The 23,563-nt window shown below is 35.8% G+C and overlaps 2 protein-coding genes and 1 long non-coding RNA gene across 4 annotated transcripts; all 3 read right to left on the bottom strand.

Moving 5' to 3' along the window:
- Positions 1-4,453: 4,453 nt before the first annotated feature.
- LOC118436725 lies at positions 4,454-7,138 on the bottom strand. Its single transcript, XM_035855304.1, has 4 exons — positions 6,463-7,138; positions 5,883-6,115; positions 5,340-5,597; positions 4,454-4,972 (listed from the first exon to the last, which is right to left on the bottom strand). The coding sequence occupies exons 1-3, from the start codon at positions 6,791-6,793 to the stop codon at positions 5,376-5,378; spliced, it is 786 nt and encodes a 261-aa protein (XP_035711197.1). The 5' UTR covers positions 6,794-7,138; the 3' UTR covers positions 4,454-4,972; positions 5,340-5,375.
- A 2,401-nt stretch (positions 7,139-9,539) lies between these two features.
- Positions 9,540-11,459, bottom strand: LOC118436845. The gene is made up of 2 exons (XR_004835730.1): positions 11,233-11,459; positions 9,540-9,831 (listed from the first exon to the last, which is right to left on the bottom strand). It is a non-coding gene; the product is annotated as an uncharacterized LOC118436845 (long non-coding RNA).
- Positions 11,460-16,605: 5,146 nt separating this feature from the next.
- Positions 16,606-23,003, bottom strand: LOC110854612. Of its 2 annotated transcripts, XM_035855455.1 has the most exons (8): positions 22,789-23,003; positions 22,564-22,716; positions 21,667-21,980; positions 19,110-19,272; positions 18,403-18,435; positions 17,963-18,028; positions 17,562-17,721; positions 16,606-16,912 (listed from the first exon to the last, which is right to left on the bottom strand). In XM_035855455.1, the coding sequence occupies exons 2-8, from the start codon at positions 22,708-22,710 to the stop codon at positions 16,812-16,814; spliced, it is 984 nt and encodes a 327-aa protein (XP_035711348.1). In that variant the 5' UTR covers positions 22,711-22,716; positions 22,789-23,003; the 3' UTR covers positions 16,606-16,811. The 2 variants fall into 2 exon arrangements, with proteins under 2 accessions (XP_035711348.1, XP_021958770.1); XM_022103078.2 differs by having other exon boundaries at positions 22,564-23,003.
- Positions 23,004-23,563: the final 560 nt, after the last annotated feature.

Raw genomic sequence — 23,563 nt, 5'->3', positions numbered from 1 at the left:
TGTGCCAACATGCTTGTACGTGTAAATTTGTCCACGTTTGTGTACCTTTGAATTTGTCCACATTTTTGCACATGCAGATTTGCCAATGGCTTTGTCCACATTTTTGTAAGTGTAAATTTGACAAAAGCTATGGCCTCATTTCTGCTTATACATATTTGATCCGAGGAAAGGACTTTTGTCTTTGTAGGTTTTTAAACATTTTTTAACCAATTTTGATAGTAATTTTATTTTTTTAAGTTACATAATTTCTTTCAAAATTTCACATTTTCATAAAAATTTCATAATTTGTTCAAACTTTCATAATTTTTTTCAAAATTTGAAAAAAAATTGTAATCTCCTTTAACTCGTTGGACACCTCGGTATGTTCCCTTGTGAGGTGGATGTCATCTTGCTGTCAAAATCTGTCATTCACCATCCGAATAAAAACTTCGACTCAACCTGTTTCTCTTTTTTTGGGGTGACATCACATCACATTCCTGTACAGCATTCCAACCATCATGATTTTAAATCACTTTTTTATATCGAATTTTTCTATCATTTGTCAAATGCTACACACTTAAAGTCAACCTTTTTAATACGAAGGACTCCTACTTATAATGTAGTCTCGTTATTTTTCTCTAACTTTAAAATTTACCTTTGAAAGTTTCTTGATAAATTAAGAAATCGCTAACAAATCGAAACATGACGTAATCCAATTTTATTACTTGTTCATCTGCTATGGACCCTTTACACACATCTTTATTCTTCGTAATCTTCGCAATTAGTCTGCCAAACTGTGCAAATTTACTCCTCCCGTTTGAAATTAGTTTCAACCCGGATGAAATCAAGTTTCTCATAATTAATTCTCAAAGGTATGTAAATACAGATAAACATGTATCATGTAAAGCTGAGGGAGAAAGTATTGGATTTTGAAATCACCTCAAAATTCTTTCTCAAATTATGTATGGTTTGTGCGTTAAAATTATACCCTTATCTACGAATTTCTTGTGAAAAAATAGTCTGATTATTAAATCTTATTTTTATCACGTGTCTATAAAAATGTGTAAGTATTTATAAAATTTGAATACTGGAAATCAAGCCATATTCCAAAGTACTTAGCTTAGTATCACGGCACCTTAACCATAACAGCGCGGGAATACTTATTTCCTGTGTTTCAATTCAGTAAGCGTCTCATTTACCCCCAACCCTACTTTTGTCCAGAGGGTGTATAAACTTTCTGAATAGCGTGTTTTTTAAATGCTTTTTCTTGCAGTGGCCTTGAAGAAATTAGATATCTGGACACGGCTTCCCTGAATGCGAGTCCCTACAGACCAGGGGAGTTAACGGTTTTTCTAATCCACGGGTTTCTAACACAAGTCAACCTAACGGGGAATAATGGCAAGATTTTGAAAATTTTATTTGATATGGTCTGTCTGATAATGATAAATAGACCATTGGCCAACATAAGTTAAGAGTAGGATTTACAATAAAATGGAAATTTTCAAGGAGAGCCGTCTAATGCACGAGTTATAATTAGTCCAAAATGTATTCCTTTGCAACCTTTTTCGTCAAAAATAATGTACATAAAATAAAACCCTAACCAAAATTAATTTCAGGAAATTTTGCCAATAACTGGATGACATCGTTCAACCCAAATATTATTTTTATGGATTGGTCCGCTCTCTCAGGGAAGATAATTTTCCCGCTCGACTTCGCCCCGTTGTATTTCGCAGCGAAGAGTAATTTAGAAACGGCGGGAAAAAGAATGGTCAATTTTATCCAGTGGCTGGACAACGAAGGGGTCATCGATTTGGATAAGATTCACGTGATTGGAACATCTTTAGGCGCTCAGTTAGCGGGACGGGTTGGAAGAGATTTCCAGCTGGCGATGGGAGGCAGGAAGATACCGCGCATTTCGGGTGAATTCATAATATGAATTTCATATTTGTCCATGAATTTGTACACAATTTTACATGGAAAAATTTATCAATGTTTTTGTCCAAAATTTTGTTCACAATTTGGCATTCACAAATTTGTCAGTTAATTTTTCCACATTTTTCCACTTACCTATGTATTTTGCCGTAGATTTGTCCACATTTTTAGACGTGTAAATGTGAATTTCGGAATTATGTATTTGCAAATTTGTGCATAAATTTGCCCACAGTTTTGTTCCTGGATAGATTTCTAAATGTGCAAGTTGGATTATTCGTAATTTTGAACACCAATTTGAACCCTAATTTTGACAGAATTGTACCCATTTTTTACAAAATTTGAGTAATTTTTACATAAACTTTATATTTATGTAAATATGTAGGTAAAAATAATCTTTATCCTGGAAAACTTATCTATATATGTTTGTAGGATTGGATCCTGCAGGCCCATTCTTTTACCCGTCCCTCCCTGAATGGATCATTGACAAAAGCGACGCCTACTTCGTCGATCTTTACCACTCCAATGCCGGCGAGTTCGGGACGGACAGACTCGATGGTCACGCGGATTTCATAAGTTCGTTAAATTTTCTTAAAATACCTCCTACCCTAGAAGTTAAGACTTACCTTATCCCAAAAATCAACAAATTTCAAATCATTTCTCACCTTTGGGAATTTATTTTAAAAATTCTAGATCACAAATTTCTAGTCAATAATTTGATCGACAGAATCGCAGGTAGTTTTTTAATCCAGTTTCTATGGGTTCCAATTTTTCTGGAAATTTCTTGAACTGCTCCTTCAAAAAATTTCAAAATTCAGGGTGCAAATACATTTGGCCTCCAGAAATTTGAAATAAGTTCCCATACTCGAAAAATGAATACAAATATCTTGATTATTACCACTTTGACGACGAGTCTTACAAAGATAATATATACGCAAAGATAACCACATTTATTAAATACATTTAGTAAATAACGGCCAATCTCAACCCGGCTGCAACGCGGGATCGAATATTTTATTCTGCAGTCATCAAACTGCCCAGTATTTATTCGCTGATTCGATTGATAACGCGTACGTTGCCTGCCAATGTTCCCAGAGGGAGCTGGACCTCAAAAATTTTGAAATTTGTGTAGGACAATGTCCAAACCCGGTCTTTGCCGGGATTTACACACCCCACACGTAAGCAAATACGTATTCATTAGGTTTATTTTTTGTTCGACACTCTTAAAAATGATGCTTCCCTTTTGTAAAGCAGATGCACCCTGAATTCCATTTTAAGTAAACCAAACTAAATCCAGACTAACGTCAACTTGTTGAAAAGTAAAATTTTACTCTGGATTTTGTATAGTTGACTTAATACAGAATTCAGAGTGCATTTATATTTCGGAAGGGTAACATGATTTTTAAGTGTGCACGACTTGTTCAGAATTATATATTTGTATTTTATTCGATTAGCGAAGGTTACAAATAGATCTAGAAAACTTGGCATTTATTTCCATGAAAATTTTTCGAAAAGTTTTAACCACCCAAAATTTAACATATGTATGTATGTAGGAATAGATTTAGACTTTGTACTTTTGATGTTGAGAAAAACTCAAAAATTTTGTCCAGTCACATATTTACATACTTATTATTTTAATATCCAAGTGATGTAAACTTTATATACAAACATTGTTTTTCAGGGCACGTGGCCAGTATTACATTGATGTTCCGTATCCCTTAAAGTCACCTCCGTTTTTATCAAATTACTTCTTTAACACGATTCCCATCCTGGGGAAGTGAATTTTTTCATACCTAAATATTTATTCCATCTTCCCGCGGGGGATCCTCCTAAAACTATTACCTACATGCATGGATTTAGCATTAGTTTTTCGAAATATTTAACTCTGGCAAATATATCATTTTTTATTTTTCATATCATGTTTCATTTTTTGAATTGCTTAGCAAAAAATATGAATTAATTTACATTTTATGCAATGTGTAATAAATGCAAAGAATTTAATCTGCAGTTTACTTCTTATGTACATTTGTATACTCAAAATAAGGTAGTAATGAATCATTACCATGCGGAATGACTATGTATCTCTACCACCTCGGTTACGAACGATATGTCGTAGAACTGGTAATAATAAGTTCAGGGAAATTCAAATTTAATACATAGTGGTATTGATTCATTACTAGGTACCTTATTTTGAGCGTATGTCATGCCACAATTTAAATATACGATCACAATTATTAAGTAGCGTTCACCTCAAACAAAAACAACGATGTTGTACATATGTACATATGTATTTAAATAATTTAACATTTAGCGTGCATTTCCTTAAAGAAGGGAAACAGTATTTTTAAGAGTTAAAAGTTGATTTCGTTAAAAATTCAAATACGATTATGTTCAACAACAAAAGAATCAAAATATCATTCATTGCGTGCATTTTGTAATCTAAATTAGATAAAAATAATTTATCAAAATATAATTGGATCAAAATCCGTAGGTTTTATTATTATTTTATTTGTTTAATTCAAATTTTTGAATTTAGATATGTATGTATTTCTGAATTGTTTAACTTAGTTAATCAGTACGTTTAAATTAATTTTTATTAAATTTGGTAGTGTACCTACCACTTTTGAAGTTGACATTTTAAACATTTACTATTTCTACGGTTGCGAACAAAGATGCGTAATTATTTCATGCATTGCGTTTCCATTAACAGAATTATTGAATATGCTCGCGGATCATTCATTGTCTTAAGAATCAGCTCCACATTCGATTTTTTCATAGTTTACTTTCTCATTATTACCACAAACCACATCATTTGTCTCACACAGAATTCCTGTACTACCAACGGTGTCAACACTTCGACAAAGTTGTTACCAAACATTAACCTCAGCGGGGCCAAAGATTTGTGAATCTTTTTCTCACATTTCTTCGTATTCTTCCCTTTGCACGAATCGATCTACTCTTGGCTCGTCGTGTTCACCTTCGCCGCAGCAGAAAAAGTCTGCAGGGTAAACGCCAAGTTTAAAAGATACACCAGCAAGAACATAGCCGTTATGGGGGCATCGACCTGTGCAAAAAATATTACTTCATTCAAAATTCATTCATTTAAAAATCGAAAAGCGATATTAATTCATTAATCATTCATTCAAAATTTGAATAGAGAAATGTTTTATCTCAAATCTAGATCAAACAAAATAAAATACGGATCTCTCTATCTACCCCATATCTTAAGCATAGGGTGGAAAATGAATAATGAATAAAATTATACAACCCTCCTTCGTGAATATAAAATGAATAAATATTTATTCAATATTTATTCATTAAAAAATTTCGAAACTTGTTTTCACTCGTTATTAATGGATTAATTGAATAAATAATAAATGAATATTTAATTGATTCATTCTCCTGTTAAAGAACTGAATATGAATGACGACCTGATTCGACCGGTACATCGTGATGACCGCGAACGATTAGAAAAGTTGCAACGACGGAGTGAGGAGTGCCGTCTTCAAAAAAATGCTGTTTCGCGTACAAGCATTCAAGATCTTTTCGAACATTTGCACTTTCCTGTACTCAATTTGATGAGTTAACCCTGCTTCAAAGTTCCGAATAAACGTTCCACACTCGATCCACAGAAATGTCACCCCGGTTAAGAGCACGGACAAAATGTAGTACATTCCACCAAGGCCGACCTGTATGATCAAATTTTTCTAATTAATTGCGTAGCTAATTAAATAACATATTGGAATAAATTATTAATTAATTACGAATTAATTATTAATTTGATGACGAATTAATCAGAAAATCATTACAAATCAGAAGTGGTTAATTTTATAGTCGACTAGCTGTTTAATTTGCTTCAACAGTGATATTAGCATACTTACTAATGATCACTTTATTAGAAAAACCTTTCACTTCTAATCACCAATTACTAAATAATTAATTTGAAACGTGCGTAATTATGTATAAAGCTCTACCTGCATGTAGACGATAAACTCCAGAAACGCGAAGGGGATGAGGACCCCCGGGGAAAATGCAAGGACTAATTCCTCAGTACAGATTAGCGAGCTGACCAACCCAGGTTGACAGGGCAGCAATACAGATAGGAGGCCGTAGATCGAAGCCATTGTAAAGCATCCAAAAGCCACTAGGTCCATAAAGACGCGGAGGCAGGTTAAAAACATCTTCTCCTTCGGAGTGTAGGCCAGGTCTGGAGGACAAATTGCAAATTTCTAATACACCCATTGTACATATGTAGAATTCCACACTACTCCATACCTGTTCACTTTCATTCATTTGACTGACGATGATGAAATTAAATGAATCTGCCATTTGAATGAAAATGAGTGGGCATTTATTTACACAAATTTGTGTAAATAAATGCCAAAAAATGATTTTGCATTTATGCAAAATCATTTTGTTCTCATGGTGAGGCAAAAGTTGGTAAATATTACCTTTCTAAATTTGCTCGATGCTCTTGTTTTAAAGTTTTTAGTCACACCCTAACCGAAGAATGCTATTCTTTAAATGTAGTTTTATTATTCCGTGAAAACTTACCTTTCGTCGAAAAGACGAAATTCAGAAATTGCACTGGTAAATAATCCGCCGATATTTCGAATCGTAACAGAAATGCGATCGTCGTCAGTGACGTTATCGCGATACCGATGACAGTCTCGATTAGACTGGTCGCCTTGGTAACGACCGACCAGATCCGGGCGGCGATAACGGCCAATTGCAAAATTGTCCCGGCATGAACAATTTTAGATTTATTCTTCCCGATTAACCTAATTTTGCCCAGTTTCTCGTCCCAAGTTACGAACGTGGTAAGAAAATAATCACCAAGATTAAGGTGGTGTTTGATACAGCGTAAAATTGCAATTTTACTCATTTTTGTATATTTTTAGTCAGAATTAAAGTCAAGGTTCACGGGTTGGTTGGTGGCGACCAAGTGAAATATGTTGATCAATCAATCAATTATCATTTGAGGTGAAGTCCACTTAATAATTTGCATAATGATGGCAGATTAAACAAGGAAATCGTGACATGCACTGTTAGAAATCTGGTATAGTTACGCAGTGCTTGATTTGTGGATTTTAGATTTGTTACTAGTTATTTATGCAAATTATACTCGTCCGTAAAAACTTCCGGACGGATATGGTAAAACTTTAATATCAAGATGTTCCTTACACTCGAAATAAAGTAGTAATGAATCAATACCATGCGGAACGACTATGTGCCTCTACCACGTGGGATACGATTTGTCGTATGTAGAAATGGTAAAAATAAGTTCAGGGAAATTCAAATTTAATACATAATGATATTCACTTCCTTAATATTTGGTAATGAATTTGAATTTCCCTGAAATTATTATTACCATTTCTACGACAAATTGTAACCGACGTGGTAGAAACACATAGTCATTCCGCATGGTAATGATTCATTACTACCTTATTTTGAGTGTATCATTGCCAATTTGCTAGAGTCATATATACTTACACACATATATACATGAATATCGTTAGGCTGGGTATTAAATATTTTAATACTGGATTTCTACGAGTGCATGCATATAATTTAACCGGAAATAATCAACGCGTAGCTATTGCATAAATAATAAATGTTTATCTACTAAATAAGTACCGTCCGAAAGTTGTATTTTACCCGGTATTTAAATATTTAATTTAATAAACACTTGTAGAAATATGAATATATGTAGCCTTGAAACACAGATAAACGACTGACAAGGGACACTCACGACCTGTCGTTTGAGTCCAGGGTACCCACTATGTTTTTTAAAATCTACTAGGACCCCAGATGAAGGATTCATTCATATTTCCGTGTAAAACTCATATTTGGCGACGTGGCGTGGCGCCGATATATATTTCTTTAGGCCATTACATTTACAGAAAACCAACTCAAACATCCCAATATCTCAATTTCCGGTCATTCCACCCTCGTGCTCACAAGATTGGTGTCATCGACACACTACTTACCAGAGCCATCCGACTTTCAGACGTGGAACACCTTGATGATGAAATCAAACTTACCAAAATCATACTAGAGAAAAATGATTATCCTTCATCTCTTATTAATAACCGTCTGACCAGGGTGCGGATAAAATGTCAACAAGATCAACGGGAAAAAACGGTTGACATACAGAAAAGGATCATTCTTCCGTGGGCTGGAGATGTAACGTCAAAAATTGCATCCTACTTACGAAAAACTATGGACGTGGAAATAGGATATTATCCCGGACCGAAACTGGGTTCAATTTTATGTAATGCTAAGCAGAAGCTGAACAGACCAAGAGCTGGAGTGTACCAAATCAAATGCAACTCTTGTCCAGATGTGTACATTGGTGAGACCGAACGAGACTTTTTGATAAGAATTAATGAACACCAAAACGATATTAGAAGAGCCAGTATAACTTCTCCTGTTGCACTACACATGCTGGAAAACAATCACGAATTAGACACAACATCCTTCCGTCTCATAGTTCCTGAACACCGGAAATTCTTTCGCAAATTTAAAGAATCCCTCTACATAAAGAAAATGGACAACAAAATGAACGTTTCCAAAGGCATTAACATCAACCCGATATGGTGCGCAACACTATTAAATTTTTTATAAATTACGTCCAGTAATCAAGTAGCAAAATGTATAACAGATTATCATATTTTTAAAAATAAGCAATGATTGTGATTTCCAAAATCTTTGTACATGCCTGATGAAGATGACTGTGGGTCACTGAAAGCTAGCAATTTTTCAATAAATCAAGTATTATCCTCGAAAACCGCAGAGATGTCTACTAATAAATATTTTGAGTTCCTTAAATTTCTTAATTTCGAATCAACATGTGCATCTTATGTAATTCCATTAATAAATTATCTACATATTCCAGCTTCAAAAATGCATCACTTTCGTGTATGTTATGGTGTTAAAACGTTGCTTACTTTCATACTTTTACCAATTTCAGTGTTTGCAATATTTGCAAACCATGTTCAACCCTGTTGATTTTTAGCAAAATCAGTTTGTAAGATCTACATACCCTTTACATACACTCAAAATAAAAATTTGTCGAATCAACACCGCCGGTGTCAATATATGACTTAACCACCTTGGTTACAATGTTGAATCCGAGTTTTGATGATTTTGATACCGGTAGTATAATGTTATGACCGGACGGAAAAAATTCATTACTACTCGGAATCACAATTGTAACCAAGGCGGTTAAGTCATATATTGACACCGTTTTGTTTTGAGTGTAGAAATGCCATTTAGGAAGTGCGGTAATTTTGCATATGTATCTGCAAAATTGACTCTTACGGGCGCCCAAAGTTTCGCGAAAATGCTCGGTTCTCAGGCGATCAGAATTCTGCATAAAAACATGTATATATACATGTAAATATGTACAAAAAGGTGCGTGGACATACATACATATACATACCTATATGTGAATATGTAGCTCACAGTGACGACTGCGAAGGCTGGGGGGACATGTGGGGACATTAGCATTGAGAGATAGAAGGAGGAGTGGCATAAGGGTACAGGGAAGATAGCATTTTTCTGGATTCTTTGGTAGACAATATCCCCTGCTTTCGCCTCCACTCGTAATTGTTAGTAGAATAAGGTTATTTGTATATTTTAGAAAAATATTTTTATTTGCTTGGAAAGAAACCGTGATCAATTTATGTATGTATGTGCTTATTCAGGGAACCTGCCATTCAACACTGTAGAGACCAGTTAGCCGTTGATGTTGGGAATGGCGATGTTAGGAATGGCGTAATTAGGTCCGGTATAGCCAGGTGGGCAGAAGAAGTTAAACAGCATGCAGTATATTGGGATCATCGTGGCGTTTCGATTACCGGTGATCGGCACATTGTTAAAGTACAGCCTTTCCTCTGGATTCGTGGGGGTAGCCTGGTACTACAAAGAAATTTACCGAATTACGTACACTCTAAATAACTTGGGGACAAATCGTCACCTGTGGTAGTACTATGTAGATTTACATAGTGCCCTGTTTTTGGATAATTATTAACGACACTTTTTTCTCACTAAAAAAGAATAAGACACGTTCCAAACAGTTGTGATGATGTCACTAACAATTAAATATTTAGTTTCATGAAAAAATCGTAAATATGCATAGTCCAATACTAAAAATGCGAAATGTTGTCTAAATAACGACGTCACGTGTAGAGCGGTCGCCCCGGGAAGTGTTGATGGGGGATTTTGACCTCAAAATGGTCAAAAAATGGTTCTACAAATCTCAAATTTTGACATAATATGTTAAATACATTTGACGTTATATATCCGCGAACAAAGGAGACTTTAATCCATTATCTACTTCGTATTTAGTCTTTTTAGTCGCGTCCGCCAATAATACATTTCCAGAAGACTTCTCAACTTCATCGTTAATTTTTTCCTAGCAGAACCAAAATTTTCTTAAAATATCGACTGTTTCACAAAGCAGGGAGTATTACTTCTTACATAAAGTCCAAAATATTTCGGTGGGGCGAAGATAAGGGAAATTAGGAGGGTTTTCATTTTTCAAAATCAAACCGCCATATGATCACCATGCATTTTGACGGCAGCCAAATCGGAAATTTCGTGAGAAATTTTTAAAAACATTTTAATTTCTCTTCGGTTTTCATTTCATAGATATATTTGCCATGAAAAATTCTTTTCCCGGATCTTTGACCTTTTGGCCGCATCGGGCATGGACGTGGAGCGACATTTTCCGAAAATAAATTCAATCGTTTTTAACTTTCAAGGGGTCATTATGAAGGTTTTTTCTCATGGTGCGTATTTGAGGTAGACATTTTTGGATTCTCCATACTTTTTTATGTAAGTCTTAATTTTGTCACGGCCACCACATTCTCCATTCAAATTTAATCAAGCCTTCTTCGAGTCTTCGTCCCGCAGATTTTGGTACTTAAAAAATGCGTTTCCCGACTTCCTCGCTTTAAATTGACGCAGGAAATTTGTCTTTCGAGGAAAACTTCTGAAATTTTTGGGGCACGGAGATAGATATGTTGACAATATTATACGAAAAAAGCAGATCTCTAAAATTATTTCGTTCTACCCTGCTACTAATTACAATCTCATCAACACTTCCCGGGGCGACCCCTCTATTTGGTGCACGTGCTTGGGACCTATTTTCCACTATGGACAAAACGTCTCGTTAATCATTACCCAAAAGTAGACCACTACTTATGTATTATACCACCGCGGATCACGATTTGTCTCTAGATTATTTAGAGTGTAGGTTAATAGGTTAGAGACAATAATGCTTGTGAGGAATGATGCAGTGAATTTTTAAATTCTTACCCCAGCAATTAAAAGTGCAGCAAGGGCAAGATAGTAGACAAACATGTTTGATTTTTTTGTGGATTTTTTTGGAAACTTTGACTTCTAGGGATCTATGTATGTGTATATAGAGAAGGACTGATGCTGAGTTAATTTCGTTTGTTGAGAGCTGCACATTTTTATACCCGTTGAACTATCGTCATCCTTAACCGCAACCTGTGCGCAGAGTTGACTTAATTTGGGTAGTTGAGTCAACATTGTTTTTGAAGTTTGTTAGGATACTTCTGCCGGATATTTGTACATATTTACACTGTTAAAATATGGTAGAGTGACATATATTTACACTTCGAACTTGCATCGAGTTGGTAATAACTTCATACCCGATTGGTAATAAATGTTTCCTCGTTAACACATTACTTACATAATAAACGATAATGTTCGTTAAATAACGTTACTAGTTTTCGTATGATTGTAAATTTGTTCCAACTTGCAAATTTTTCGCAATAGACAGACTATTAAAATTCATGGCAAATTAATGGTCCTGTATTTATAGGTTGAAAAGTTTTATTACAGAAGTTTTGGGTTATGTACATGGGTTATGTATGTTATGTATTTAACAAAATTATGACAAGTGAAATATGACTGATCTGTACATATTACCTGGTGAAATGAATCATTTCAAATGATTGCTTATTTAATAATACATATCCCCCCAAGATAAATTTTGTTTCAGACGAAAAATTTACAGACATATGTGACATTTACATACAACGTTCGCATTTCTTTTATTACAAAGCTGCATTCAATATAACCACGGTTGTGGGATTCGCACGTTTTCTCGTGCCAACTACTTAACTAATTCATCATCTATACCTCCTTTCAACTTCAAACAATGAATTTATCACGCTCACATCACCATATAATTCAAGAACCTTGGCCTTGCAGTTTACTAATGTCGCGGCAAGTGATTTTCGATCGACCCTTATTTTTTCCACACACTCCACATTTTTCAGGATAACATCGCTCCCTGCAATCCAGACTGAGTCACATTTACAGTTTTTTGCAGTGGACTTGCCCGAAGCAATATGCAGATTGAAGCCCGAAGGCTGTAATGCACCTGAGCAGCTGACGATGAGATGTTCAACATGGTTAAACTCGCCTCCCCTTAAAATCATCCCGACCATCGATTCTTCATATTTACCCTTGGTTTTCAGCACAACCTTGGAAAACTTATTTCTGTTGCCATAACATTCAATTCTATACACGTTGTTTCCGGTCACGTTCGAAACGATATTATCGTTTGAATATTCAGAAATAAAAATTCCACTATATTTAATATTCTCAAGCTGCAGATTATCTATGACGATACTGCTTCCCCGCATTATGGCATAACCACTGTTTGAGTCGGACAATGTCATCTTTTCAAACTTATGATTGCTACCGGATGTAAGAAGGCAAATATTTCCACCAGAAAGTGTTAATTCACGAAACCAATGCCCATCGCCGGTCACGCGCAAACAATTACGTTTCGCATTTTTTTCGAGCTGTACAATTCGTATGTTTTCAATTTTGTGATCAGATCCACTAACGATGACATTCTTTCCAGCATTTAATTCAATAGTAGTTTCGTCATTTCCCATAATTGTGAGGTTGTTTCCTCGAATAGAAAAGCTACCATGATAAACTTTTGCAATCAACGTGACTTTCGACCCAGGTATCGCATATCGCAAAAATGCACGAAGTTCCTCCTCGTTCTTTGCAGTGGTATTAAGATAAAACTTCAATTCCACTAACTCAATTTTTTTAATTTTTTGAGTATTTTCGAAAATTTCCTGACCAGGGTATGCCTTCGAAAGAATCAAAATTTCAAAAAAATTGAGTTAGCTATTGGATATGATAAACCAACTATCTAAGATCACAAAAACGCTTAAATTATGAAAATCCGATCAAAATTGGATTTTTGGTGATTTTTTGAATGAACGAAAACAGGGTATTTTTCGTGTTTTTCACACCTTTGAGTGGGTGTGGCGGGCGCAAATGGGGCCATTGAATGAAATCCTTCTTCACTTTTGCTAGACTCACCTAGGACTACAACATATCCAAAGGGCATCAAGATCTGCGATTCTGTCGGTGAAGGGTTGTCCTCCTTAGTGAATTTTTTGTTGCTAAGTATTTGCCTCACTAAGAAAAATATCAATGGCTTTCTACATACTATGCATAGTACATATTTATGCGTAAATGCCAACCCTCCACGGCATTGTTAGTAGTGCGTGCAAATATAGTCATTCTTGCAGTTGTTTTTTTGGTACAAGTAGCTTTTCAGTGGAGATTGGTGTGTATGTGGGTGTGGAGTGCAATTCCAGTGATTGTAGAATGCTAGGAAAGAAGGAATGAAATGAATTTTGGTCCTTTTAAAGCTTAAAATATAATTATCCCTAATAGAATTATCCCTGAGTTTCATTATACCAAATGGTTCCCTTAAATTATACCAACAATACAGAGGGGTGGGACAGAAGAAGGAGCCACTTTGCCTAAATTTATTCCGGCCTTAATATTCGTTTGTGAAGTTTGGTAATTGGTTCAGTGTGAAGCCCTTTAGTTTATCTAACGAGCCTCAGTCGCTTTTTCCAACCAGTCATGACCTTTGACACAATTTTCAGAGTGATTCTGCACCACTCGTCCTGAACACTTTTCCAAAGTGCATCAAAACGCACGCGTTTTCCTTTCAAGAAGGCTCTGTTTTAAGTACTCGAATTCAAAAAAAAACATCGGATTGATATCAGAGGAACTAACGAGAGTTTCTATAGTAGGAATAATTGTTATACCCAAACTTTTTTTAAAATCCTTCGTGTAGGCTGCTATTTTGTGAGAAATAAGTTGGGTTGCGAGCATGATCTCGGGATTTCCTACGAGTCACTTGCTGTAGGTCATTGTGAATGACTCTAGAAATGTTCTCCTACTAACGTTTAACATTTTCTCCATGCAACTTTTAGTTGGTGGATTTACCGTTTTGGCGAAAAATTGATTTTCCGGATAAACTTTTTGGTTCAAGCGGATCTTGGGTATCCTTTCCGTGGGGGTGGAGCTCTAACCACTTTTTCCCTCCGCTTGATTCCAACGTTTTTAAGTACATTAGAAACGTACTTTCGATCGACAATAAATCCATTTGCAGCAAATTTTCTAACAATCGCTCTCTGGCTCAGTATGTCTTTGGAAAACACTTTTATGCGTGCCTCGCACTCTGGGGGGTGCTGCAGGGGCATTTTTAACCGTAGGGAAAATCTGAATAGTGCTAAATTTTCGTTAACTATCTGGGTATGACATATGCAAATTTTGAAAATGCCGCGACTGTGCATCACACGCCACCCCTAAAATTCAAGTGGCTCCTTCTTCTGTCCCACCCCTGTATTATACCAAATTGTCGTTATACTAAAAAAATTATGCAATTCGACCGCACACCGGTACCGTGGCCAACGCCCATGAATGAAAGCATATTATTATAGAGATTACATTGGATTGCGTGCTGCAATTTGTAGCGTACATATTTAAATACAAATCTTTTTATAGGTAAATATACTAACAAATGTATTTTAGGAACTCACCTGTTCAAACCAAATCAATCCGTCGTAATGAATGTTGCTACCCAAGTTCTTTAGTTGACCGTTTATACTTAATTCCAACAGAATTTCAACCGCAATAAATACTCAATATTTATCACATTATACAAAATACGTATGCGTAAAGCCTTCTTTAAAGCGTTTGTAAAGTTAAAAAATAAATTTCCTCTGCTTGGTTATGAATGGAGCTCGAGTGCAATAAATGAGAAGCAAAAATGGTGGTCGTTATTGGCTACGTGGACAACATTATGAGCGATGAGCCCAAGTTCACTGCGCAAATACTTATCTATTACACATTGATTTATAAAACCTGACAAGATATGATGCATGAAGTACTGCGTAGTTTTTATATCTTGAATACAATTCAAACAGCAAATTGATCTGGTGCAAGTGGCACTGGCCTGATTATTAGGTGACGCGTCAAATTGACCCAGGCATATTGACCCACGACAAATTGACCCGCACATATTGACCCAGCGACAGATTGACCCAATACCATATTGACCCAGCGACAGATTGACCCAATCTCATATTGACCCAGCGACAGATTGACCCAATCTCATATTGACCCAGGGACAGATTGACCCAATACCATATTGACCCAAGTCATATTGACCCATGCTATACCTGGACATAATTATTGGTCCTCTTTTTCTTATGTGAGGCTGACGTTAAAAATTCTACCACAGGGGCGCCGTCGCAATCTTGCCCCAGGAGCAAAGGCTGAAGTGTTTTAATTGTATGACCACATTTGCGCCCGCCACACCCACTCAATGGGGGCAAAAATTAAGAAAATATCGTCAAACGGTTGACAAAAATTCAATTTTGTTCAGATTTTGAAGATTACCTCACAGTGTAGGCTTTCATCAATACATCAAATTAGCCTCACATAAGAAAAAGAATTAGAGCAATTCAATTTTTAGCCCGAGTCAGGGCTTATGGAACCGTCATGTTCATCGGTCTGTCTGTCCGGCACGATAGATCCAAAACGGCTGAACCGATTGAATTGAAATTTTTACCATATGCATATTGGACAAAGTTAGGAAACGAGATCGAAGATGGGCGAAATCGGTCCAGTGGTTGACCGGTGGGGGTCATCGGAGTGGGTGGGGTATTACACACCAAAATTTCAAAATTGTTGTAGAGAGCTGAAATTTCGTACCGAGGGTTGCTAATGGCTCCTACTAGATAAAAATGACTTCAAGTTGGAAAAATTTCATCTTGAGTGACCCTATGGGGTGACCCATACCGATTTTTAAAAATCATCATATCCAACTTAAATTTGGTGGAGAGGGTCAATATGACTTGGGTCAATATGGTGCCGGGTCAATCTGTCGCTGGGTCAATATGTGCGGGTCAATTTGTCGTGGGTCAATGTGACTGGGTCAATTTGACATGCAATCGATTATTATGTCCGCAATGATGCTAACATAATTTCGGACATTTTTTGTATATTAACAATTGAACCTTTTTTCAAAACACATCCAAATCTTCGCGGTGATGTGTTTTAAAAATTTTTTAATGCATGTGGCAACATATGTATATGTGTCGCAAAGTTATAATGTTTCTCACCTAGTGGTGGTAAAATTAGCTAGGAAAATTTGTTACTACAAATATACGGCCACAATTTATCACCGGGTGGTAAAAATTTACTACTATGCGTAACATCAACGTTAGCACCGTTCACTTACCTAGGTATGCACGTTGTGTGGTGATAATTTGCACACCATTTTTTGCACATTGTACTCATATGAATATATGCGTCATATTTCTACCGTTGAGCCGTATTTTATATATTTATTACGTGTCTTTAATGTATTTGTGACATTTGTCTAACTCTAACGCTGAATGTATTTTATTGCTTAATAATTTATGTGATCAGCTTTATTCCTTTTGTGTTGTATTTTTAAGCGATATATGTAAAATTTTGCGACAAAGTTCTGGACGAGTTTTTTCATAAATATCGAACAAATAAAAACACATCTACGTACGAAGTAGGGGGGTCCTCTCGTTAACAGCAGTTCTGCAAAGGGGACAATTTCGTGATGTGGATAACCATTCTCTTATACAGTTCGCATGGAAGACTGAAAAAAGCAAAAAATAAACGAGGAAAAATTAGATTCTTTCATATTGTCATTACACTCTTAAAAATTGCCTGACCGTTTTGAAGAGTAAATGAGCTCTTAAATTTATATTAAATATACCACACCAAACTTTACACGTTATCAAATCGCCTTTAATCATGGAGGTCTACCAACGTATGCTCAAAGATTTGGACCAAACTAGTGTCAATCGATCACAAATATAATTAGTGCGAAATTTGCTAATGGAACAATCTGCCAATGCGCAGGTTTGGCGGAGATATTTGCATCCAAAGCGGAAAAAATGCGTAGCAAATTTGGAAAACGAAAAATTTTTCAGCCTTGAAGGTGCATTTTCTCCTCTTTTAAGGGAAATATCTCCGCTAAACTTGAGCAATGGCAGATACATAGTGCCATTTGCAAATTTCATGCAAATTATATTTGTGATGGATTGAGACTAGTTTGGTCCAAATCTCAGACGTTGGGAGACCCCCATTCTTAGTATAGTTTACGGAATTAATTACTCCTGCTTTACATTGAGTATACTTTACAGCGAATGTTGAATTAAGACATCATTTACGCCTCAAAATGATAACATAATTTTTAAGAGTGTATCCCGAAATCAAGCAGACTATTTATTTATTTAACTTACTATGCCTGCACTGTAGAACGCGCGTATTGACACTTTGAACTGTGCAATCTTCCAAACAAATGCTGCACGTTTTTTGAGGGTCACTTTGACTTATAAGGATACGCACTTTCCTCCATCTGCTAATGCACGTCGTCGAGATACTTTCACACCCCTTTCTGATCTGTTGAAGGACATATGTAGCAAAAAAATTCAATTATACTCTAATAAATTTTGAAAAATTAAATTCACTCTGAATTCAGTATTAAGTATTAAGGAAACTAAATTTGACTCTTCATAAAATTATCGCTTTGAATTTAGCAAAATAAAATTCAGAGTGCATTAAATTTTCAATAAGTTTTTTTTAGGGTGGATGCTCACTTTTGTTACATACTGTAATTTGAAAAATTTGAATTAGTTCTTACCTTCACGGATGTCGCAACCCCCATCTTGACGACCCATACTGGAGAATAGAAAATGAATTCTAAAACCTGCAAGATGTTAGAGGAATCATGATAAAATTCTTATTTGAAGGGAACGCCCATAATTTACGTCATCGGAAAATTTGTACAGCGGTTGGCTAATTTTAACATTTTAGTTATGTATGTCACCCTCTTTGTTTATCCAACCTTGAGTAAATTTTACTTATTTTGTTTAGAGTGTATTAATCATTAATATGTATGTATGTATGTAATATGTATGTCACTTTGGTGGCATCGTACTAACCTGTATAAATACATTATTTTAATACTGGATTTCTAAAAGTTTAACTTTGTACATTTTGTATGTATGTAAATATATTCATATTGTACGAGTAGTTATCAAATTTTATGAAGTGACATGAACTTATAAAATATCTACTCACCACGATTACACAGCGCATAAGAATTTTCAGAATCTAAATAAAATGGAAAATATGTCAAAAGAATCTTCATTTTATATATTTATATGTAAATATGTATACTCTTAAAAAATTTCAAAATTTGAAAAATACATAACCGTACTTTGAATTGTATATCAGGTGTTTGTAAACCATACTAAATCCATGATAAGGTGTAAATTGTACGCTGGATGAGCATATTTAGTTTATTTCATACAGAATTCAGAACATATTAATGTTCTCACTTTTCAAATTGTTACATTATTTTTAACCTCTTTAGGACTACTAATCTTTAAATAAAATTTCCCTTCGGTACGATTTTTTTTAAATAATGATACCTTATAGCAACCAATTAAAATTTCCTACCACTTTGCAAAACTCGAGTTTTTGACGAAAAACACGAAAAGTCCACTTTTTAACATTGGTAGGTATAGGGAAAATTCCAAAATTTTGGGAGAAAAATGTCGAAAAAAATCCACTTTTCCCCATCGAGTTTTCCACAAAATACCGAAGAAATTTTCTTTTTTTAAAAAAAGACTTTAGTGTCACGGAAATTTTTGCAGTACACACATTTGTGTTTTCGTCGTCAACGGATAAATAAATACTACACAAATGTGTGTACTTCGTCGTTAAGAGGTTAAGAGTGTACATATCCATTGTGTTAATGGTGCAAATAGTCAGCTTACTCATACCAAGCACAAAATGGGAATTAGACACGCCAAAAGGTACAAAGCCAGGAGAAATGCAATCCCACCGGCAACAACGAGGATACAAATTCCCCCTGTTAATCCCACCCAGTCGAAAAGCTTTTCAAAAATATTGGACGGAATTGTATCCTCGAAACGAACCGTATATCTGTAAAAAAAATATGGATAAATAATCCTAATTAGCCCTCAATTACAGGGTGTTAATAAAGTCCGATCCCATTTTTCCTGTAAAAAAGTGAAGGCTAGTATAAAAAAAAACTACCCGTGATACTTACAAAAAATGTTCGACATATTTACCTTAGTATTTGGTCTTGTTACCATTTACTTTAACCATGCCCTCAACTCTTTGTTTAAGGCTCTGTGCTAATTTTTCCAATGTGCCTCTGGAAATCGAATTCCATACATCTTGAACTTTTTTTACTAGCTCTTCCCTCGTCCGGGGTTGTGGCTCTTTGTATACATTTTCCTTAAGTATGGACCACTGGTTCTTCAGGGGATTCAAATCTGGGCCGTTAGCGGCCCACACCCCCTTGCTCCAGACCGTTGAAACTTGCGTCTTGATGAGACTCAAACTCGCTTTTGCTGTATGGGCTATAGCACCATCCTGCATGAAAACTATTTTTCTTTCATTCGGAAATATTTCCTTGTTCCCCATGCTATCGAAATAGATAGGTAATATTTTTTCCATATAATGCTTTGCATTGACTGATTTGCCTTTTGGTATGATATGTAGAGGGGTCACGCAACGTGCACAAAATCCACCCGCTACCATAACTTTAAGCCCGAATTTTGGGATCGCTCTTGATGGTACATCCGATTTGTTTTCTGTCCTGTAACGAACATTTTGTTGGTTCAATTTTGGATATAGTTCAATAATAGATTCGTCAGTCCAAAGGATGTGACTGCGCAATTCTTCACCAAGTCTTTTTTCACTCAAATGGGCACTTTTCTGAAGGAGTTCTTCAAATTTCAGACGGTCATCGATATATTTTTGTGACATGAGAGGTTTTTTTGGTTAGTTTGTAAGCTGTGTGACCCCACTTCGTAGTTTTCACAAATTTTTGCACGGTCACACAGTTAATTTGCTTCTTCTTCTCTTTATAGCGTTTTGAGTCATTTAACTCCCTTGCTCAATTACGTAATGAACTACCGGTTTTCTTGCAAAGTCTGTTTTTAATCATTCTTTTTGTGGTAGGTGACACCTTTCTGGGTCGCCCTGGTCGCTTTTTGTCGTGGACAAAATTTTTATTCTTCCATTTCCAAACAGTTCTGCGGCTGCAGCCCAATTTTTGCACAATTTCTGTAGGTTTAAGCCCCTGCTGATGCAATGTTTGTATCTCAACTCTAAGATGCTCATGACTTACACGTTTAGTTGTTCCTCCCATGGTAAAAATTTGAAATAAATAACTTCACTGGTTCAAAAGTTCCAGCTGAATTTGTAACAACCACGCTCCAAAAAATGCATGGGATCGGACTTTATTAACACCCTTTAGTAAGTATTTTACACAAACACTTAAAAATAATGTAGCGCTTTTGAAATTTAATGTAAATACCCTGAATTCTTTATTAAGTAAACTATGTATGCTAAAAAAATGCAGAATAAGGTTACCTTGACGTTGTAACTGCACTCTTATGAATTGGGTTACGATTATAACCAAAAGGTGAACATGTGTGACTCTACCAGCATGGTTATAAATTTGTCATCGAGTGGATACAATTGAAAGTTTCACCGACTGGGTATTGAATTGTCACCAGAGCTAATAAATTTATATATACCCAGTTTGTGACAAATTCATAACCACGGCGGTAGAGTCATATATATACGTTTAAATACATTTTGGTAATAATCGTAACCTAATTTATAAGAGTGTACATAACGTAAAGTTGGCTCTGGATTTAGGATAGGAACGAAAACCATGTTCAACCCAGATTATTTATTGACCAGCTCCGCATACAAGACTAACCCTTTAGAAATAACGTTTAATGGGGAACAGATGCGACAATTTCGGCAAGTTGTGAGCGCCAAGAACCCGAAATGGCTGAAAAATGGTGTATTTTCTACTCAACTCGCGCAAAAACTTGCTGAATTTTTCGCATCTGTGCAACTTCCACACAAAACGTTGTTTCTAAATAGTTGATCTTACAAGCTGTTGTTGTCAAGAAATCTGGGTTGAACATGGTTTGCGTCCCTATCGTAATTCCTGAGTAAACTTTACGTTTACTTTACTCTGCATTTACATACATATTTCGCATAATTTACGTACACATGTAAGTAATTGAATTCAGACTGGAATTTACTTTCCCCAAGGGTACCATTTGTGGGGAACGACTTTCCAAGTCATAGTGAGAGGTGGATTTGGCAAAAATTGTAATGCCCCTGCCGGGTTTCGACTACCGGACTTCCCGATTACATGTCAGGCGTGCTAACCATTACACTACGAAGGCATTGGCAATTCCTACCCACAATCCACCTTCTCTCTATCCCACTTCGTATTTATTCTCTCACACATTATTTTTAAGAGTGTAAAATTTATGTACATACGTTTTCTCATTTGCGAGGGGGCTTCCTATGATTTTCGTAATTGCGTCACCATCTTCGTTGGAAAGAATGCATGGATAAATTTTATATGGCCAAGGTTGTCCAGCGCCATAATTTTTATTCTCGTCTTCCCCACTCCCCCTTAGCTCGGTAAGTATGGCGGCATCGTATTTTGAAAATTCGGCTGCCACGATTTGCCCAATTACCGGACAGTTTTTGTCAAATGGTGTAAAGACTGCGGTCAAATTGAACCCTTGTATTGCAAGATCGGCATTATAACAGGATCGAGTTGTTATGTTGGACCGGGATAGTGGACCCTGTTTATAGCAGAATTAGGTAGATACACTCTTAGAAATGAGGGAACGATTATGTATAACCAAAAAGTTAACGTATATCGTGTGACCCTACCGTCGTGGTTATAAATTTGTCATCGAGTGGTTACAATTGTTACCTACTAACTGTAAAATTTCACCGACTTGGTATTAAATTATCACCAGAGCTAATAAATTTATAACTAGTTGGTGACAAATTCAGTAGAGTTATATACATTTACATTTTGGTAATAATCGTATGTAACTCCATTTCTAAGAGTGTAAGATATATGTATAAGAAGAATAACAATGTGAAGTTATAAAATAATTTGGAAACAAATCGTTACCACGAGGCTAAAAATGCTATACTTTGATGTGAAAATTTTTTATCAAAAAAATAAAAATTTTCAAGTTTTTTTTAAACAACGACGTCACGTCTCTTTTGGTTTTCTTATCTAAATATTTGCATTTATGTAGTGACAAAACTCTTGTTTGGTCATTACCCCAAAATAGAGGACACGATTACCTCCGCTGGGGACGATTTGTCTCCGCATTATTGAGACATAGTTTTTGAATATTTTGTTCATACCTCGCGCCCCAAAATTGCCGCTGTTTGATCGAAACTTAGAGACAAATTTAGCGGTAGCGTGCCTACACAACCCGCCGAGTAAACAATGCTATTTCCTGGATGTTCAACCACCCTGATCCCCACCATTCTCGAGATCACTGACATCATTTGACACTATAAGATTATCAAGATCCATGAGATGTGTGCATTAAAATGCATGATGAACTACTACACTCTGTATTTTACTTTAATTTAAATGATTTCCTTAAACATAATCCTGAATTTTTGGAATGAAAATCTCCAATTTTAGTGGTAAAATTTTCTTTGGGGACAGTTGACTGGATTTTATTCACATACTGCTAATAATAAAAATATGATAAATAAGTTATGTGTGTAAATATATGCTTAATAACGTTGTACATAGTCACTTTACAGCTGAGCTGTATACTTAGACATTTTTACTTGATTTATGTAATGTTGTGTGTCTTACTGATGCCAATAAGCTATTGGTAGGATAGGTTAGTTACGAATGTATGTATGCACTGTGTGAATGCTTGCCATTGAAGTTAGATTTTATGTGTACGAAAGTACATATAGTAAGTGAAGGGATGTCACATACAACATGCACCATCCCTTCGTCTCTCTCTCTTCTCCGTCTCCACATTCTCCTCACTCGCTTGTGGGGATATTCATCCCCACAAGCGAGCCCTACTTCCTCTACCTCACAGCTACGGACTCCTCCTGTGTGGCGACTCGTGGGATATCGACGCACAACGCCACCGACGTGACGTACCTGGCCCTTCGTCCAACCAACGCCAAAGACTTGGTGGACGCCCGCATCACCCCATACCATCCCAACGCCCACATAAGCTACAAGTAGCTTTTTACTACATGCATACATACATATATATTTGCATATCCTCGTACACATTTCAAAGAGAACAGGATATGAAAAAAGATATTGCTTAGTAATAAAGATATACGTGTATATGCAAATAGAATTAAATTAGTTCCTGTAGAA

This window comes from Folsomia candida, unplaced genomic scaffold, assembly GCF_002217175.1.
Source record: "Folsomia candida strain VU population unplaced genomic scaffold, ASM221717v1 Fcan01_Sc010, whole genome shotgun sequence".
Lineage (NCBI taxonomy): Eukaryota > Metazoa > Arthropoda > Collembola > Entomobryomorpha > Isotomidae > Folsomia > Folsomia candida.
This window is presented reverse-complemented; position numbering and strand designations above follow the sequence as displayed.

What these genes read in the sequence shown, in the direction of transcription:
- LOC118436725 (XM_035855304.1), bottom strand. Translation starts at nt 6,793, where the DNA reads ATGAGTAAAATTGCAATTTTACGCTGTATCAAACACCACCTTAATCTT. An exon ending in TTTCGTCTTTTCGACGAAAG is followed by an intron (nt 6,116 to 6,462) that starts GTAAGTTTTCAC and finishes TTTGTCCTCCAG; the next exon opens with ACCTGGCCTACACTCCGAAG. An exon ending in AGTTTATCGTCTACATGCAG is followed by an intron (nt 5,598 to 5,882) that starts GTAGAGCTTTAT and finishes TTGATCATACAG; the next exon opens with GTCGGCCTTGGTGGAATGTA.
- LOC110854612 (XM_022103078.2), bottom strand. Translation starts at nt 22,710, where the DNA reads ATGATGTCAGTGATCTCGAGAATGGTGGGGATCAGGGTGGTTGAACAT. An exon ending in TTATGCGCTGTGTAATCGTG is followed by an intron (nt 18,029 to 18,402) that starts GTGAGTAGATAT and finishes AACATCTTGCAG; the next exon opens with GTTTTAGAATTCATTTTCTA. An exon ending in CGTTCTACAGTGCAGGCATA is followed by an intron (nt 16,913 to 17,561) that starts GTAAGTTAAATA and finishes TGCTTTTTTCAG; the next exon opens with TCTTCCATGCGAACTGTATA.